Raw genomic sequence first — 19,830 nt, forward strand, 5'->3', positions numbered from 1 at the left:
TCCATGGTGTGCTTCTGTATTGAAAGATTGACTCTGTTGACTTTTTCTCTAAAAGCTACTGTATAGACCATATTCGTGGGGCGATGCACAGGTCGGATCGACATCTCTTACAAACCCCCTCTTTGACATCTGTCCTGCCACATAGCATAACATTAAAGAATTGAAATGCCTGTAACAGTGATTTTCGAGGCTTGATATCATCCAAAGATTCAAAGGGAAATTAAAGATGCTAATTGAAATGAAGTGTAGCCTTAGCTAGCATTAGTGATATCATTACAAATGTTAAAATTTATTGTGGTCAATAACTAGTGTTACAAGACTTTTTAACTCTTTGCTTAATCTGATATAATGTTCAATGCCGCCCATAAAGCGATGGAATTATCATTAACTTTGGAGAACTATTTATACACTTATGTATCTTTCATGCACATGTTACTTTTTCATTTTGTGTTTTGGACATGTGCAAGTTGTTCAGACCGGCTGTAGTGCACCACTCGAGTGTATTTCAAAACACGTCCATGTATAAGCAATCTGTGAGCGTGTACATTTTCTCTTTGAGTGGTGTGGGAGAGGGGAGGATATCCATGTGTGCATCTGTGTAACCCCGCAGCCAAGTGTAACTTGTAAACCCTCATTTGCTATCTTCTCTTTGAAGGAGGATCTTTGTCAGTTCCGGTGCAAGTAACCCAGCTAGAGAACAACACTGTCATGGTTCTGTTGGATCGTAAGTACAACCCCCCACCCTCCCCGCATCACATTACTCTCTTCTTCCTTCTCCTTTTGTCAATCTTGAAATACTGTGACATACTGGAACATGTACGGTCAATTGTAATCCATCACTTGGGAACCATGTGCCTTTCTGTAGCAATCTCGAAAACAACATAAGATGCTACGATACATCCAATAACTTCTGGTGATGTTCATCTTAACCATTGTCTTTCCTTACACTCATACATCCACAAAGTAGTTCTTTACTAACAATTTTACAGACTTTACACCCAAGTTGTTAAAACCATTGACATAATAGCAGGACATTTGTTATCCTGCTAAACAAAATGTGTTGCACATATTAATTAACATGAATCAGAACTAATGATATTTATAAACTTAAAACGAGTCATATTTGTAATTTCGATTTTTTGTTTGTTCGTTGAACATGTTTTTTGTTATGATCTTGTGCTACTTCGTTCATGTTGAGTTCACAGAATTATATTCGACAACCTGTCTTTATTGTAGTGTTGAAGTAGCAAGGTTAAAAGATGTCTTTGTTACATTGAGTGTTCCCGTACACCCCAAAATAAACATGCTTACCTCAAAGTTATCCACTTTAATTTTCAGTTAGCCCATAGCCATTCCCTGAAACTGGCCCACACCTCATAAATATTGAAATAATTAAACATTGGAACAGCTATACGCGAGATAAACCTGAGATATGATATGATATGCCATTTATAACGCACCTATACACTAGTGTTTCAAGGCGCGACGAGGCAAGGGAGGGGGAACTGAGGGAAGACGGAGACAACGATCTTATTAGGCCAGGTGTCATTTAGATCGCACAAGTGCAGGGGAAGGGGGAATGGGAACAGTGCAGTACAGGGAAAATAGAATAAATAAATACAATAAATAGAATAAATAAGCAATAAGTAAAAGTACGGCCAGCTGGTGGCAAGTGCAAGGGCAGTTGCAGAGATCAGGTTTCAAGTGCTGGTAGGGGACTGTAGGGATACAGAAAACAGTCCCCGAGTGCGGGGGTTGCCAGGGAGGCAGTGCAGGTGTGCAACTGGTGGGGGAGGGGACCTGGTCCCGAGATCAGAGGGTGGCCAGGTAACATGTGCAGTTATCTGCAGTTTCAGCCGAAAGTTCAGCAGGGGAAAGGAGGAGAGAAAGTAGAAGCAAAGAAGAAGGTTTAGAGGTGCTTCCGTAACCGGAGATGGCTCTCCTCAAGTTTCAAGGAGGCAAGGAGGCTGTCCCAAAGGGAAGCCCCAGCTGAAGAAAGAGATCTACCACCAACTCGTTGCTTGGAGAAGCAACTGACCCTGAGGGAGTTGGAGGCAGATGAGTGAAGAGCTCCAGAAGGAAGATATTTAGAAAGAGAGAGTTGAAGGTATTGCGGCCTAAGGCCCCAGAAGGCCTTGTGGACAATGCAGAAGATTTTGAACTTAATCCTCGCAGCCACTGGGAGCCAGTGCATGGATTTTAGGCCTGGAGACATACGATCCCTGGGCTTGAGGACAAGGATAAGTCTCGCGGTCCTGTTCTGGATGAGTTGCAGAGGGCAGAGAGTAGAAGCAGGCAGATTTAGGAGGAGGCTATTGCAATAGTCCAGCCTAGAGAGAACCAGAGCTCTGGAGACAGTGAGCTTCTGGGGGAAGGAGAGGAAAGGAAGAATACCTCAGGGGAGGTGCAGCTGGTAGTGTGACTTCTTAGAGACGTCGGAGATGTGAGGAGAGGAGGAGAGTGTGGAGTCGAAGATGACCCCAAGGTTTTTAGCCTTGCAGGTGGGAGCAGGAAGAGGGCCAAGAGAGGCCAGCCAGATAGTGACAGGAAAGGAGGGAACGGTGTGCCGATTAGGAGAATCTCAGTATTACTGGCATTAAGGCAGAGGTCATTGGCAGCACACCACTCCTGGATAGCTGTCAGTCAGAGATGAGAGAAGGAGAAGAGGTGGCTGAAGGTAGCCTGGAAATTAGATGTGTGTCATCCGCATACCACGGAAAGTTGGGGCAGAGAGTGGCAATACAGTGGGCAAGAAGTGCCAGGTATTGGTTGAACAGCCAGGGAGAGAGGTTAGAACCCTGGGGTACACCACAGTTAGAGATAAAGATAGAGGAGAGGAAGGACCCAAGTTGGAGCTGGGAGGGTCGATCAGAGAGGAAAGAAGTCAGCCACGCCAGAGCCTGACCGGTGATTCCTAACTTATCACGGAGACGGTTGAGCAGGATGGCATGGTTGACCGTGTCAAAGGCAAAAGAGAGCTCAAGTAAGATGAGGACACAGGGGGTGTTGGAATCAAAGTTGAAGAGCAGGTCTTCACGGATGTTCAGGAGAGCAGTTTCCATGCTTCTGGCAGCTCTGAAGCCAGACTGATGGTCATGAAGACAACCAACAGATTCAGTGTGGAGATTAAGCTGGGAGATGTCCAGTTTCTCCAGGGGCTTGCCCAGGAAGGGAGTGATAGAGATTGGGCGATAGTTGGCCGGGCAGGAGAGGTCGGCAGAGGGTTTCTTAAGAAGAGGGTGCACAAGGAAGTGCTTCAGGGGGGGTGGGAAGACTCCAGTGGCGAAGAAGTGATTGCAGAAGTCGTCCAAGGCAGGAGCCAGGGAGTCGATTTGGACCTTGATAGTTTTGGAGGAACAGGGGTGAACCTGTTTCAACAAGACTATCATAGATCAGACTTTTCTAGAAACCTTGTCTGCAGAGAACAGGGGAAAGGCAGAGAAGGAGGGAGGAGAGGTGGCTGCAGAACGGCCAGAAGAACAGCAGGGAGTAGGGGGGATAGGAGGAGAGTGAGGACAGGATGTCCTGAGTTTTAGAGATGAAATGAGAAGCCAGTGCCGTGCAGAGGGTCTGGGAAGGGACAGGAGAGGTAGAGACAGCGGCAGGATTGGCCAGTTCCTTGCAGGTTTTAAAGAGTTCAGCCGAGTTGTTGGATGCCGCAGAGAGCGTGCTTGGATATGAGCTCTCTTCTTGGTTAGGACAGAGAGCCGGTATTGCCTTTGCAGCAGGCAGCAGGCCAGTTTGTCAGAGGATGTACATGAAGCACGCCATTTCCTCTCGGCCACCCTGCACTTGCATTTCAAGGGGACGAGGTCTGAATCGTACCAGGAGTTGCACTTGGCTTTGGGCTTCAGGCGGATTCTCATGACACTGGCAAGGATATCAAGAGTATCAGATATAGCATAGTGGAGCGTGGAGAGAGCTGTGTAAGGGTGAGAGTCAGCCAAAGGGGGGGGGGTGAGAAGGTGGCGGCGAAAGCCTCAGCGGACAAGTGCTTCATGGGTCAGATGACCGAGAAGATGGGTGGCAGTGATGGAAGTGGCTTGGCCTGAGGGGTAGGGAGGGTGAAGTGGAAGGAGAGGAGAAAGTGATCACTCCAGGAGAGAGGAGTGGTGAGAGGGATAGAATGAGGATGGTCTGAGGAGATCAGAACATCCAGAGTGTGCCCTGCAGAGTGAGTTGGGCCAGAGGGGAAGAATAGTGAGTGAGCGAGAGTCGCAGAGGTCGCAAAAGAGTCCAGAGGGAGGACAGGAGGCATCCAGGTGGATGTTGAAGTCTTCACAAAGGAGGAGTTGAGTGGTTGAGACCAGGAGTGAGGAGGAGAGGTCCGCCCACTCAGAGAGGAAGGAGGAGATCTGACAAGGTGGTCGATAGATAGTAGCCACAGTAAGGGAATGGCCAAGGGAGAGTGACAGTCTGCAGGCAAGGCATTCAAAAGAGGAGTAGGCCTGCGTAGGAGTGACAGAGGCAGGAATCCACTTGGGGAAGATCAGGGCTACACCCCCACCAGAGCGGTTGGACCTTGGCGCTGAGAGGATTGTGTAGCCGTCAGGTAGGTGCATGTCAAAGCTAGTGACAGGGCTGGCCGTGAACCATGTCTCGGTGAGACCGAGGACATCAAGGTCACGTTCTTCCAGAAGGCGGCAGATATCAGAGGAGTGCTTGACAGCAGAGCGAGAGTTAAGACTGGCAATATGGAGAAGGTGCCATCCTTGAAGGACTTCCGGGGAGGGGAACAGATCAGGGGTATGCCCTGCAGAGGTGTAGAAGGAGCCCGAGAAGGGGCAAAGTGGGAAGGGGAAGGCAAGGTTGCCAAGGTGGAGGCAGAAGGGGGAGGCGAGGTAGTCACGGAGAGCGGAGAGGGGACAGCGGGAGAAGAAAGGAAGTTGATGAGGTGCGGGAAACGTCTATCAAAGAGGTGAAGGTTGGCCTGAGAGCCTTGGACCAAGACGGTCGCATTAGAGTAAACATTAATGATGACCTGAGAGGAATGGAAGGAGGCCAAGATGGAGACCCAATGGGTGCCACCATTAATGGGAGAAGAGGAGAAAGGAGAGAGCACAGAGACCATATGAAGGGTCCATAGGTCTGGCAAAGGCACGACAAAGAGGATGTCGGTGAGAGTTTCCTTGGAGGAGGCACTGGTATAGGTGTTCATACACTGCAGGCAGTGCCGCTAGTATGTATATATTTAGAATTCTGGGCATTCGAGATCTCAATTTTAGTAAGCGAGTCTCCATGAAGAAAGACAGATTGAAAGCTACACATGTGTCTCAGCAAGGAATAGGCTTGAATTCAAAGCAAAGACCAAAGAGGCTATCTGGCTTGATGTCAAAGACTAGAAGCAGACAAGAACTGGTTATCAGCCTGTGAAGAACAGTATACGTGAGAAGCCAAGGCATCCCTTGATGAGTTGCAAAGAAGGAACACCATGAGCGCCAAGTTTCTTCATTAAAGACTATTAAATGTTATAATACGAGCAAATTCACGGTCTTTGATCACGTGAGCTGAGGATGAAAATATATGAAGAGCATGGTGTACCAGACTGAAGATAGTGAGCGTTCTTACTCCCTTATATTCCCAGAGATGAGAAGTTACTACAAGATCGAGTTCAAAGACAATGTGAATGACAGACAGCATGAGTGATGAGCGATTTTGGGCTAATTGGGTGGGAAGACATGGTCAAGGCTACCCACCAGCACCTGGGATACCAGCTTGCATACTGCTAAAGAATCGAATGTTCTGGACGGGCACAAGCATGCCAACCAATTGTGGAAGGCCATATAACGAAGAGCCTTATAGTTTGAGAGCCAATAATATGTTGTGTATCTTATAACTGTTAAAGATGACTTGCACTAAGGGATGGCATGAGTAGCCCACCTGACTGTAGAAAACCAATCACGATCCTATCCCATATAGAAAGTATACTTAGACATTCCCCTTGAGCCAACCATAATCCCATGTAGGTTTTCTTAGTTTGCCACGTAGTATGATGTCACATATGACACATTCTTTCTATATGTGTGATTTCTTTATGATAAGCTTTGAGATTATGCTGTGTGATGTCCGTTGACGTACGTTGTACTCCCTGTTTTAGATAATTGAAAATAAAACAGAGTTATTTGCCAACTTCCTGAGTCGGTCTTATTTGCTTAGTACAAATGTTATTCTCCGTCCCATCCATAGTACGATGTGTTACCTTGATTAAAAGAGCCTCTAGGGTTCAAGTCTCTTTGAGGTCTTTTTCCATAGGTCAAAAAGTACTAGTGCTACTTTCCACTTCTGAAAATAAACTTATATCTAAGTGTCATGGACTTTATGAGGTACTGGAGCAAATGGGTCCATGTAATTATAAAACCTCACAACCGAACCGTCGTCTAATTACCCAAGTCTATCATGTGCAGTCGCACCTGGAATGTTCCAAGTGCAAGGTGAAATTACCAATAAATGATCTCAGACCCAAATAACCAGAGAGACTCAAAGAGTATGGCAAAATACTACTTTAATATCAGCTCAAGTAAAGTAGGGAAACCTGGTGAACAAATAAATTGCAGCTCACTCACTCTCATCTACATTTCGATTACACAAAGGCTTTATACCCCAATGTACGTAAGCTATGACGTCATCCTATGTGCCAAATAGTAAAATCCTATTGAAAAGAGGTTATGGGAACATATATATCTATACTTCATTTAGGTGTTAGTAACATAATTGGCTGCTCCCTATCAGGTAGGCACGCCTTGAGCTACCTCTTACTATGTATATTACAGATTAATAGCAGAATAACAGCAACAGATTGGTTTCTGCAACAGTGTATGGTACATTGCTTCATAAGCCCTCATGATTGGTTCACATTCTCTCCCAACCTTGGACATTCGGCTCGTTAGCAGCATTTAAGCAAAATGAAACCCAGGTGTGGGGAACGTCAGACCACTGCCCACTTTGCTCAATTAGCCTACCATCTCTCATCAGTGGTATGCAGTGTTTTTATCGAGAATTGTATATTGAAAGAACATATATTGAATATTTTATATCGAAACATTTTATAGTGAATGCATTTAGGGGTGGGGAAAATGGTTAAATACTTTTGGGAAAAGGTTAGGGTAGGTTTTTAGGGGTCAGAAATGGGAGTTTGTGGGGCAGACCCCCCCCCAAAAAAGAAAAAAAGTGCTTTCAATATAAATGTTTTTTTTATAAAAGTTTCAATATATAATCTTTCTTTATATAATATCTCGATATAAAGGCATGTAACCCTCATCAGTTAGGCCCTAAGCCGAAGCTTCTTCTCTGTAGCTGACCTTGCTGACTGTTCTCTTCCTTGGGACTTTCATGGGAGTGTAGGTACATCGTTATCTTCAGTTGGAGCTTCATGAATAGGCCTTGTTTTCGAGTCTTGCACCACATGTGAGGAGACCGTGATTTTGTCCATTTCGACCTTTTATTTAATGCTATTTAATTCAATTAAGCTGTCTGCTCTTGGCCTCTGAAGACTTGCTTTATCTGTCTTGCATATGCTTTCTGCATCTTTAATTGTCCAATACATGTCACTTGCAAATATTTTCTCCTTTCCTTAATCTAAGAGAAATATGTCATGCTTATCATCGTTGAATCCCCTTTTTCCTTGCAGTTGCCTCTTGATGTGGCATCCTTGATCCCAAGCCAAACAGATATTCTTTGTTCCTCACACTAAGCTGTTTTCCAGCGCCTTTCAGCACTGCAGTTCAGGTCTCTCCTTTCAAGGCTTCTTGGCTCACTATTATAGGAAACCGACATCCATCGTTCCATTATGGCCGCTTTACTCGCGTTATATTTTCTCCTGCAGCAAGCTTCTATATGTATTATCTACCTTGTGTTTCTGCGTATATACATTTGCTGATTATCGTCTTACTTATCTCCTTAGTGTATATGATTTCTTCATATGTGCATACATGTTTCTCTTGTTGCTTCAGTTACATCTTCATTCCTTAAGTTTTTGTGTATTATTTCAATGATTTCCCTTTTAGCTCTTCTGTGTTCAGTGGTGTATGCAGACACCTTTCCACCTCATCAGTGCAAGGGTACATTTGATACAGTTGTCTAAGTGCATAACATCTTTCGTATTCTCTGTGTGGTATTGGCATGATACCTGGTGTCACACACAGTGCTTTCTTGTTCTTCCAATATGACAGAGGTGAGGGGACGGGCACTAGAGATGACATTTACATCTGCCTCTCAGCAACCATATAAATCTGTTAAAGGAATGGAGAGAAAACGCTTCAGAGTCTAATGCCACCATATTATCCTGTCTGTTGCCCAAAGATACAGATAATAATGCCTTAATTCCTTGTAATCTTAGTAATAACCAACAGCATGTATGATCTCATAAGACCATTTACTGACAAATTTAGAGAGGAGCCATGAAGAGTGAAGGAGGTTTTTCATCACATCCAAACTCCAGAAGGCAAAGTGGTACATGTAAACCATTTTCGATTACCCAAGTCTCAAAAAGCAACCATAATTGAATAAGTTAATCAAATGCTTGAGGACAACATCATTGAACCTTCAAATAGTCCTTGGTCTTCCCCTATCATGCTGGTGGCTAAACATGATGGGAGCTGGAGGTTGTGTATAAACTTCGGGTGGGAGGGGATAGCTCAGTGGCAACGTGCTTGCCTTGGAAGCAAGACGACACAGAGCAACACAGGTTCGATCCCCGGGTCCGCGCTTAGAAACCTGTGGTTATTATGCATGTTATAAATAACCTATCATATCATATCAAAGGTGAATGTCATCTCTGGCTTTGATGCTTACCCAATGCCACTTATTGACAGGCGAGGTAATGCTGTCTACCTTTTGACAATAGATCTCACAAAGGGTTATTGGCAGATTCTGCTGTATGGTCCTGACAAAGAAAAAGTAAGAGATGTTATCGATGCCCCCACACCAATAACCAAGAAAGATCTTAAGGGTTTTTTGGGATTAATTGGTTACTACCGCTGGTTTATACCAAACCTCTTATTTTAAACCTCCAAATTAATGCACAAACTGAAAAATGTTGAGCCCCAATAGATCAAATGGGATGATGAAGATGAGATCTGCTACACAACGTTGAAACACACCCAATGCCAGAGCCCCATTTTGAAAGTTGCAGACTACTCTAAGGAGTTTATACTCCAAAAAGATGTGTCCATAATGGGACTGGGGGCTGTCCTATCTCAAACCACGATGGAGTGGAACATTCGATATTATATATCAGTCGGAAGCTGTTTCCTCGAGAGAAAAACTACTCAATCATTGAGTTAGAGGCACTGGCAATCAAATGAACTATGATATTTTCTTTTAGGTAATAGGTTTCGACTTAATACGATCGCTTTCCTTTGGTATAGATTAGTCAGAGGAAGGAATCCCACCCTAGTGTTATGCAATGGATCCTGGACCTCCAACCCTATTGCTTCACAGTGGAACACCAGAAGGGCAGAGAGGAATGTAACGTGGACTTTCTCTCCCAGTTTCCCTGTGAAGCACCTGGGTCCAACATGCATAGGAGAAGGCGATGTGAGAAACCTGAGGGTGTCCTCACACCTACTCCCCTTGGATCCTGTTACGTTCTCCCAGCTGGAGCTGGGGAACACAGAGAACTCCTGACTGCCGTGGGACTATGCCCAAGGCTAGGCTCGCTACAACTCCCGATGCCTATCTGGGACTTGCCGGACAAATGAAGAGCAGTACAAAGCCGCCAGGCAGAGCAGAGTAGCTCCAGTGAGTACGAGAGAGAGAGTACTTATGCCGTAGTGCTCTGGGGCGCATGTGAGGTATTTTAGGTAGCCGCGCAGGCGAAAGGTGCATAACAAGAAGTTTCAGAACTGGAGGGAAGAGAGAAGGAACTGTGAATGAATTATCAAGTGACTTTTGAAATAACAATAAAAGGTGCTGAGTATTAAGGAAAATACCACTGCCAATATTGAATACCGAACTACAGAAAAGAGGATGATAGCTGTCTCAGGAGGATAGCTCAGGGGCAACGTGCTCGCCCTGGAAGCAAGACAACACGGAGAAACACAGGTTCGATCCTCGGGTCCGCGCTTAGAAACCTCTGGGTATTAAGCATGTTATAAATAACCAATCATATCATACCAAAAGAGTGTAAAAGTGTGGCACAGCTGGAAAACAAGTATGTGCTATACTACAAGGAGTTGAAATGGGTTGCAAGCAATAAGGAACAACATGAAAGATGTTATAAACAGTTATGAACTGAATGAGAGGCACATGTGAAAGGCAAGTTGTGGAACTTGAAAAAAGGCAAAGTGAATGCAAGGTGGTGGAAGAGAACCTACACCATCAATCAAGTTGAATGCAAGTTGTGGAAAAGCAAAAAGACTGCCAATATACAAAAAGTGATGAAGTCCTAAGTTGCCAGAAAGAGGAAAAGAAAGCACAATAGATGTTCAATGCTAACACTGGTGTTTGGTGGAAAACCAGTGTTAATCATGAAGGCCTAAGGAGTATCACAAAGTGCCAAAGGTTATTGGTTGGTGACCTGTAACGAGTAGCCCCAACCTAGGAAGAGCCAAGAAAAGACTGAAGACAAAGGCTGTGTGATATAATTGCTGAAGTGGAAAGGAGCATTTTTGGTTGGTACCAGTTGAAAGTAGTACCAGTGGAAATTGACAATATTTCTGAAACCAAGAGACTGGAACCACTTGGAACTGTGTTGAGCTTGGCGGAGTGATACCTCAGATATTCTGGAACTGTGGCCAGCTTGGGCAAGGGAATCCAGAAACATTTTGGTATTGTGTTACGATTGGGGAAGTGAACCCTGAGTCCTGTTTTCTTTATGGAACTATTTGAACTTGGAGAAGGGGAAGCTGACCCAATCCCGAGCTGGAAGAAGTTCAGAACCTTATTTTGAACACTGTTTCCTTTGGTGCTGCCATCCCTACACATTATATATTTCTAAGTTTGAGGGCAAGTATAGGTTTTGGACACAGACAGACTTTTAAGTTGAACTCACTGACACATACTATCCTTAGTTTATTTAGGTAGGGAAATCCCACCTTAGCGTAGGGCAAGATAGGCTTTAATCCATCCTGACAAATGAAATAGCATTCCTTTTGTTCAGAAATTGAATCTGTGTTTGTTTCTTGCTTCATGATGCCTTTGCAGGAGTTATCCCAGAATCTCAGCCTAATGCCTCCTCCCATGTGGCCAGGGAAAGGTCAGAAACTACCGGATCCTAACCCAGGGGAGGTATCAGGGGGAATAATCACATGGGAGGAGAAGGCTATGAAGAGAATGGGCAGACTTTGTCAGGAGAGACGCAGTATTCATCCTCGTATGAGGATGAAGGTTTAGGAATGCCTGAATATTTTAATGGCATATTGTCACCATACGGCTTCCCCTGCCAGTCTTGCCCAATGTACCAAATATAAAAGACTTGTTTGTGAGTATGACAAGGAAGAATATCAGGTAAAGGGAGTTAATGCTACTAATTTTAGTTGTACTGATCAATGTGGGATTCTGCTTATAAATCAAAGAAATGGAATCTGACACCGTAATGCTCTTAGTATTGGGAAGGAGAAGAGAGTTTCAGAATTACCAGACCGTTGCATGCAGTATAGTGGTTGTAATACCCCACACCTGAGTGGGACATTTAAATATTTAAAGTACCTTCAAGTGCGGGTGGAGGAGAGGCAGCAGCAGGAGCAGTGTGAAACACATATTGGCGTTGTCACTTTATTGATAGCGCGATGCTGAGAAGTTGTGGTGCCCAAGAGATGCAGAGGACTCGCATCCTGCATCTTGCTCCAGTGAGTGAAATGCACCAGAGCATGTGTGGAGCAGGGAGAGCTCCAATACCAGACTGTGTGGTCAGCTGGAAGCAGACCGGAGCTGTCAGACACATGGCAAACCCTGACGAGCAGTGCAGCAGAGGAAGCAGGTCCGGAGGAGATGCCAGCAACAGCCGGTGAGTTGGTCTAAGTGAAGTACCACTGGGGTGCTCTGAGACCGGCCACTTTACCCAAAAACTAATTGTGAATACCGAAGAGTTGAAAACAGACTAAATTAATGTAACGCTTTAAAAGAGGACAAACAGAACAGATTATAACCCACATTGTCCACGCCAGAAAGGGCCAATCGATAAACAAAGTGAATACAACTTTTGGGAGAGAAAAGACCCATAAGAAAACACTGTAACAAGCATTGCCCAAGCCAAAGAAGGGCATATATAAAATCAAAGGGGTACTATTTTTCCAACAAGGAACATTCAAATAAGGGGCCTTGCTTCCTGCATTACCAAAGCCAAGAGACAGCAAGGCAAATTGAATGTGGACACATTGAAAGTTGTAAATCACAGTATGAACAGCCAGTGGGTTGTGTGGAAAGAAGTCTGAGACAGCAGGGGAAGAGCCCTTCTTATAGATAGGATCAAGGGGAGAGAAGAGCAACCTGCCTTGCCAAGAGCAAGTAAATCAATGAGAAAATCATTGTCCTCTTGTGTATGAAAGAAGTTGTAAGACAATTGTGTTTCAAGTCAAAAAAAGACTTACTCCAGATGATGTTGATTAAAATTTCCATATTAAGGAGTTAAATGTGGAAAGTTGTGAACAAGCATTACCACACAGTACAAGAAATAGTAGTAGGAGTTTTATCCTGACAGGGGAGTATACCAGGAAAGGAACAATTATTGGTTAGTCCTGGCAGGCGAGTGAACCACGAAGAAAAAAAGCTGGAGTACTGTACCTGTGGTAGAATGTTGTGGTTGAGGTTGAAGGTGGAAAAGAATTGCAATTCCACTACTGTGTTTTGATAAACTGTTGCATAACCATCCTGACTAAAGTAAAACTGTTGAATGATCTATCTCGAATAAGGTGTTGTTTCTGAAGAAGAAGAAATGTAACGCAGTCAAAACAGATTGGTCTCCTGAGAAAGGAATCTTTTTGTTATTGACTTTATAAAGTTGATATATGAAGAAAGAGACTTTGATTTGTCAAGTGGCAACTGTACCAACTGTTATAAAATTGAGAAACCTTGGGGACATAGTGAAGGACACATTGGATACAAAGAACTGTATATTCCACTTCAAATTGAACTTGAGTTAACACATTCAAAATTCATCAAGGGGAAAGGGAGCCAACCCTGATCATAAGGGTTCTTGTTTTCTTTTCTTGTATGATGATGTTGCCAAATATGATTTTGTTGTATGTATGAGTGTGAGGGACAGACATTTTTGGACACTAGGTCACTTTCCTTTTAGTATTGGTCTGAAAGGCAGGTTATTTCTCTTTCGGTTAGGGAAAGACAGGTGTTTATCATCCCTTTTATTATTTAATAACTGGTGACTTCTGATAAAACGTTACCTACGTGTCCGTCTCTCATGCATACTATGCCACAACCCAAAACATAATGTGCCGATAAAGTAAATGGTATCCTTATAAATGATGCGTTTCTTGGCCACAAAGCAATTGATCCGAAACACATTAGGATTTCCCTATGAACATTAATCTTTTATTATCATAATCAAGAGCTTGCAGTTTTCTTTGAAGGCAGCAGCACATGTTTCACACCCAATATCTTCTTTTTCAAGACTGTACAGATGTTCCAGAAATATAAAGAAAAGAAATAATACAGAAAAATAAACATTGCCTGATCATTTAATCGTTGACCATTTCCATACATCTGTGTATACTGTATTCTCTCTTTTACTCCCTTATGCTGCATATACTACATATATTCTAATATATAATACACCGAGTGAATGTTTAATCAAGTTAGTCACAATCACATTTATACATTTAAACACAATGCCTTATTCTTGTATTATTCCACACAGTCATCTTATATCATATGCTATTACTGTGCTTATTTAAGGTGAAGGATAACTAGTTGTTCTTATAAATTATATATCTGCTAACATCTTGCTAGAATCCTCATCGGTTGACAACAATAAACGAAAATGCCTACAAGGTGATCTATCGCTGCTATCCTACCTCAGTCAGACTACATAAAATGCAGCTGGAGTTTTCCCGCTGCATAATGAAAATCTGTATTCTAACTATAACACTTCTATAGGTGAGCCACCAGATCTTATTGTAGTATAAACCTTCTCGCCCAACAGACTCTTCGTTACAGTTTTGCAGCTGATGACTACATGAATCCATAAATTCATGAATACACAAATTCCTCATACAAGCTATTTAGCCATAGTTGTTGATACGTGTTGTATGTCCATATAGAAGAAGCTACCTTGAACTAATGTGCTGCTGTTAGGTTCTTTAGTATGCCTTTATTCTTTCAATCTGTCTAGGATACATATTACATTCTGCGGCTAGAGGTCAATGTATATATACACCGGGGATATCTCTGTGCATGTATCCACGTCAATATCAGAGACAGCTCCAAGTAATTAGTCACAATGATGTCTTACCTTATTTAAAAGGATATTATTGTTCATTTCCATATTTTAAAATTGTTGTTGAAGCTCAGAAATATCAGGCTATTGGTGACCCAGGTTTTTACCTGAAGTATTTTCTGATTTGAGATATGTGTGTGATGAAGTGTGTGCATGTTATTCTGCTGTGGATCTTTAAGCCTGGGCAGGTGCATGTATTTGTACATGCAAGAATAAGATTCATTTGTGAATGTGCGGTGGAGTATGGCTTTAAAGGGATTCCCTGTCATCGAGTTAATATTGTCAGGGTGTTTCAGGTGGTGCTTGCCTCACTAGTGATGATGGAGTCCATGCAGTAGTATGATGAATTTTCTTATTTGAGATTTGTGTGTGATGACGTGCATGCTCATATTTTGCCAATGGACTTGTAGGCTTCGAAAGGTGCATGGATTCATTCATCCATGAATACAATGAGTGTGTGAAAGCGTGCTGGGATATTACCATTATGCTTACAGTGTTGCCACATTCTGGGTGCTGCTTGTATGATGTTCTTTGGCTGTCTAGTAGCAAGAATGCGAATCCAGCTGTATAGTGTATTTTCACCTTCCTGGAATAAGGATGATGAGTGACACGCGTGCACTATTCGCAAAGGACTTGTAGGTGGGGGCAACAGCGCACGTTCCACTTACCAGTGTCAGTGTCACTGTCTGAGATGGGGTGTCTGGTGGACATCCTGTGAAATAGACAGCGACATCAGTACGTAATAGAGTTTGATTTCAGAGTGTTCCATATATAAGTGGAGATGTGTGTGGTATTTACCAATATGTTGTGTGTCTGTTGCTGTACAGTGTGTACTTTGTACCTTATGTGTTGTGAATGATGGGGTCTGAGGTCACCTGTACAGTACATAGATCGATCCTGGATGGTTCTTGCAAGTCCCCTGACCTCCGCAGGAATGAGGTATGTAATGAAATGCGCAAACACATGCAAACCCCGCTGAGCTACCACCCTGCATATCAGGCATATAGTCTGCTGTATTGGGAAATAGAGCTCATAGCTTATTCGAGTGGGCAATCTTAGACTATGCTTCTTTGGATGGTGGCTTAGTAGTGCTTAGGCACCTCTTTAGTGAGCTATATTCAAATGAAAAAACACAGAGATCATGGGCCAGCACAAAAAGGCTCACTAGGGGTTGATTACAATACATGTATTTTGCTGTCACTGAGGCACTCTGTTTTCCCAAGAGCTGCTCTGCCATCCATTGTAAACAGGTACGCATTTGTACGAGAAAGTGCAGTTTGACCCAGGCAGTCCTGATAAGAGGCATTCCAGAGAGGCACTTCCCAGCCACAGCTGAGCTCTGAGATGTGAGGCGGTGAGAGCGATTTGAATCAATACAGAGTTTTGTTTTTCCACCAGAAAGCATGTTTTTGCCCCGAAGGTTCAGGAAGAGTTACATTACCTTCAGTGACAGACCCACCTGATAAAAGGTTTGCACCCAAGGGGGGCAGGAGAACTCTTCTGCAGACCTTATACCATGCACATGTGGGTTGCCCAGAATCAACAGCATGCTCCTGTGCAGAGGTTCCTAGCATGCCACAGCGCACCTAAGTGCTGATCACACAGAGGGAGAAAGGCCAGTCTGGTGCTGTCCAGAGAGGAAGAGGGGCCAGGCGCTAGGCTGAATGGGTCCTAGATGCGGCGCTTGAATATCTACAAACGTGAGCTTATGTGCTCTGTGTATTTGGGACCTATAACTTGCATTCTTACCATTCTCACTAAAGTGCTGCTTATTCATGTTATTTACTCATTGTTCAATGTTGCATAAAGTTAGAGGGTAGAGGGGCGGTTATTTTGTTTTTGGGCTGATCCTAGGAACGAGCTCACACCCCTCACATTACACTGTGTTTTAATGACCTCTGTGTTGCTCTCAGCCCAGTTGAAGCTCTTTTTGAGTGGAAAGACATTTCAATGATGCCAGTTTTGGGGTCAGAGGTCAGCCCTTAAATCGATCCCGGATGCTTCTTGCAGGTCCCCTGACCTCTGCAAGCAGCCTTAGGCTCAGCCTTAGTAATAGGGTTATGTGGGGACAGGTCTCAACAGACGCATGGGTTTTTGATTGGTCCTTCCATTCCTTGCACATATCATAACATTCCTTGCTCACACGTTATCATACACAATGGATCTTGTTCCAGCAAGCGTTCATCAGCTAGTGCAAGCAAGATGGGTTTCTTTCTATTGTGTCGGGAATTCTGTGGCTGTACAGTGTGTAATTTGTCCCTTATGTGTTGTGAATTATTGTATGTGGTGCACAGTTTATCCCTGTATTAAATATGTTGTCTATGGAGCTGCTTTGTTGTACTTTGTTCCATTTCTGTTGCGTGCTGCAGATGATTTCTGCATTGCACTGTTTAGCCCTGAATTAGCTTCGCTCAGCCCACCTTTCTGTGCATGTGTTAACTGCGGGCTGTCCTGTTTGCGGATGTGCGTGTGAGCTATATAATATAAACTGCATTTTATGTGTCCTTCCACACTTACTGTAGACGTTTATTATTAGGAATACATTTTTTGCCTCTAAATAAGTGAATATCTCGAATTTGGCAAATGTGATTTTTCAATATTATTGCAGCATGCACTACTTCAACCCAGAACCCAGGTGTGTGCTACACATCGTGAAAATGTGGGAATAAACGAAATCTTTAAGACTCTGTAGAAAGTTCCATACAAACAGTTTTTCCAGCAATCTTTTTTGGCATGAAAACATTGATAAAACGTCACCAAATATGGCATAAGTATTAGAGTTTGGCCAGATCAGTGATCTACCAATTTTGGTGAACTTTCAATGAAAGGGGGTCATTGGAGAGTACAACCCTTTCTTTGTACTCTCCACCAACTACCACCATGTACTGGTGTAATACCGTTGAGGAAAAAGACATTCACACAGTATTCAATGGTAGTACTGGGATGAGGAAAAGGATGCGAATAAGGAAGATTGCCAAAAGGACAAAAGGTACACGCTCTATCCTTTTTGACTGCGTGATTGGTCAGCTGTCGTTCAAAGGCAAAGCAGGGCGAGAAGGATGGTGTCTTCGTTCAACACTTGGGGTGGACCGAGTACTTCGCAATGGCTGCACATGCACTCAGCAGGGAGAAGCAGACGAAGCGCGGGAGGAGTGCAGACCAGCAGGGAACCGACAAAGCGGGAAGCAGACCGTGGGAGAGGAAACTTACCCGACAGTTACCAGGGCTGCTGCGCTGACATCCAGGCCATGGAAGACTGCAAGGAGAGTACTTAACGGACAGTAAAAGGTCCCGCTAACCCTGAAGAGCTGCCACAACTTCTGGGAGACCCGCGAACAACCGGAGAGATGAGGCCAAAGCCCTACAGGTATAAGGTTGACTAGTCTAAAGGTTGGGGACCCTGGCAGGAGAGTAAACCAGGGCTGTGGGATAGAGATTGGATAACAAGAGTGTTGTGAGTGAATATGCAAAGGGGGTGTAGGACCCTGGCTAGGGGAGAGTTCCCCAAACTATGTTCAAAGGGATTATGAACTTTGTAGATGTTAAGAACTCCCAGAGACCATTGCAGGAGAGTAAACCAAGGCTTTGGGTGAAAGTGAATGAAGAGAGACAAAACTGGGAAGTGAAGAACTTGGAGTACCTTACTTGGCGAGAGAGTGGGCCAAGCAGAGGGGTACTGTGAATGGGGTCTGCGACCCACATCAATTGAGAACATTAATTGCAGCACAGGTTGGGAAAAGAGCCAGGCTATTTTACCTTGCCGCGGCCCTGAAGAGCAGGTCTGCTCACAAAGAATAGACCTTGTTGAATACAAGAAAGGCTTTGAGGTACAGGAATCAAACATCAAGCCTTCTGAAATGTATGCACAGCTTGGAAGGGAACACCAACCTCCTTTTGTTTGTCACAACCTTGGGGGGTGAGTCTACGCACAAATAACAAACTTTGAGCAACTGAAACAACCTTGGGAAGAGGGAATCAGACCCCAAACCTTATGGAACTTTTGTTTGCTTCCCTACACCGATTTTGAACCTGTAAAGAAACCTACATTGTGTAACACTGAAAAGGCTTTGGGGGACAGGGAATGAACACCAGCCATTTGGAGTTTATATTTGCTTTTCTACGCCATTTGTGAACTTTCAGTTTGGAACTATAATATCAGGCTGCAGCTCGGCAGTCAACGCATTTCCCCTTGTTCACATTTTTCCTTTGTTTAGTTTGTGAGGGATAGGACAGGTTGTGGACACAGGACGGTGGACTATAAGTGGGTCATCCTGACACTGACAGTAACATTAGTTCGTTTTGTTGAGGCAGGGAAACCCCTGATAGAGATAGAGCTAGGTGGTACTTTCTCCAACCTTTCCTGTTCTGTCTTGAATAAAAGTTTGTATCAATCAATATGCCACCCTTATGTCCGTCTCTTACTCCTACCACCTCACAGGCGACCCCTGTTTTGTTGATTCTGGCAGGTCATTGTGTTTGTTTTTGGTATATTTTTCATTTGTCAGAATATTTTCCATTACATCTTGCCCCTACCCTGTTGCACATGTAACGCTGCCCTATTGTGTGCTGGATGTGGAGAATAATCTTGTGTGTTTCCATAATATTTCTCATCATTGCGTTTTTCATTTCATACTGTCCTTCCAATCATAGTGTGCATGTTTTGTGGCCCTCCTGTATGTTGGGTGTGGCTTATTATGTTATGTATTTTGCTGAATGGTTTTTATTTTGCAAAATATTTTTTAATATGTCCCCCAACCTGCTCCTTATGCATGGTGGCACTTCTACATCTTGGGTGTTTCACAGAATATTTTTCATTTTGTGTTATGTTTGTTATGTAAAGTGGCTCTATATTGTGTTGAGTGTGGCAGATCATCAGTTGCGTTTTGTCATTTCGATCATAGTGGGCATGTCTAAATAGGGTTGTGTCTATATATATATATATATATATATATATGTGTGTGTGTGTGTGTGTGTGTGTGCGCGCGCGTGTGATCTGTGTGTGTATTGGGGCTGTGGATATGTCTGTGTCTTTTGCAGAATATGTTTTTATTCTACATTCCACACAATGTTTTTCTTTTCATTATGTCCCTCCACCCATATTGAGTTGGCACAGTGGCCCTACGATGTGTTGGTTCGATCCTCTTGTCAGTGTTGTGGAAGAGTTTTCATTTCCCAGAATATTTTCAATTCGTTTGGTCCATCCAACTCTATTGTACAGGTACAGTAATCTTACTGCAACTTTGACCTGAAAGATAATCTTTTCAATTTCATGCAAAATGTTTTCATTTCACACATGTGTCTAGACTGCGTGTTGGGTGAGACAGATGTTATTTGGAATAGTTTTAATTCCGTAGTATGTGCTTTATTTTGCCTTATCCGGCAGGCCCTATTTTGCATATATGTTGGCCATACTCTTGTTGTGGTTGTTATTGTGTGTGTGT

At 43.5% G+C, this 19,830-nt stretch overlaps 1 protein-coding gene across 1 annotated transcript in view; it reads left to right on the plus strand.

Annotated features, from left to right (window-relative positions):
* MAP4K1 (mitogen-activated protein kinase kinase kinase kinase 1) overlaps positions 1-19,830 on the plus strand; it is an 869,227-nt gene that overhangs the window by 732,581 nt on the left and 116,816 nt on the right. The window contains exon 28 of the mRNA XM_069644317.1: positions 656-724. Within this exon, the coding sequence (XP_069500418.1) occupies positions 656-724 (69 nt within the window). The remainder of the gene's footprint in view (positions 1-655; positions 725-19,830) is intronic.

This window comes from Ambystoma mexicanum, chromosome 2p, assembly GCF_040938575.1.
Source record: "Ambystoma mexicanum isolate Mex_15411 chromosome 2p, UKY_AmexF1_1, whole genome shotgun sequence".
NCBI classification, from domain to species: domain Eukaryota; kingdom Metazoa; phylum Chordata; class Amphibia; order Caudata; family Ambystomatidae; genus Ambystoma; species Ambystoma mexicanum.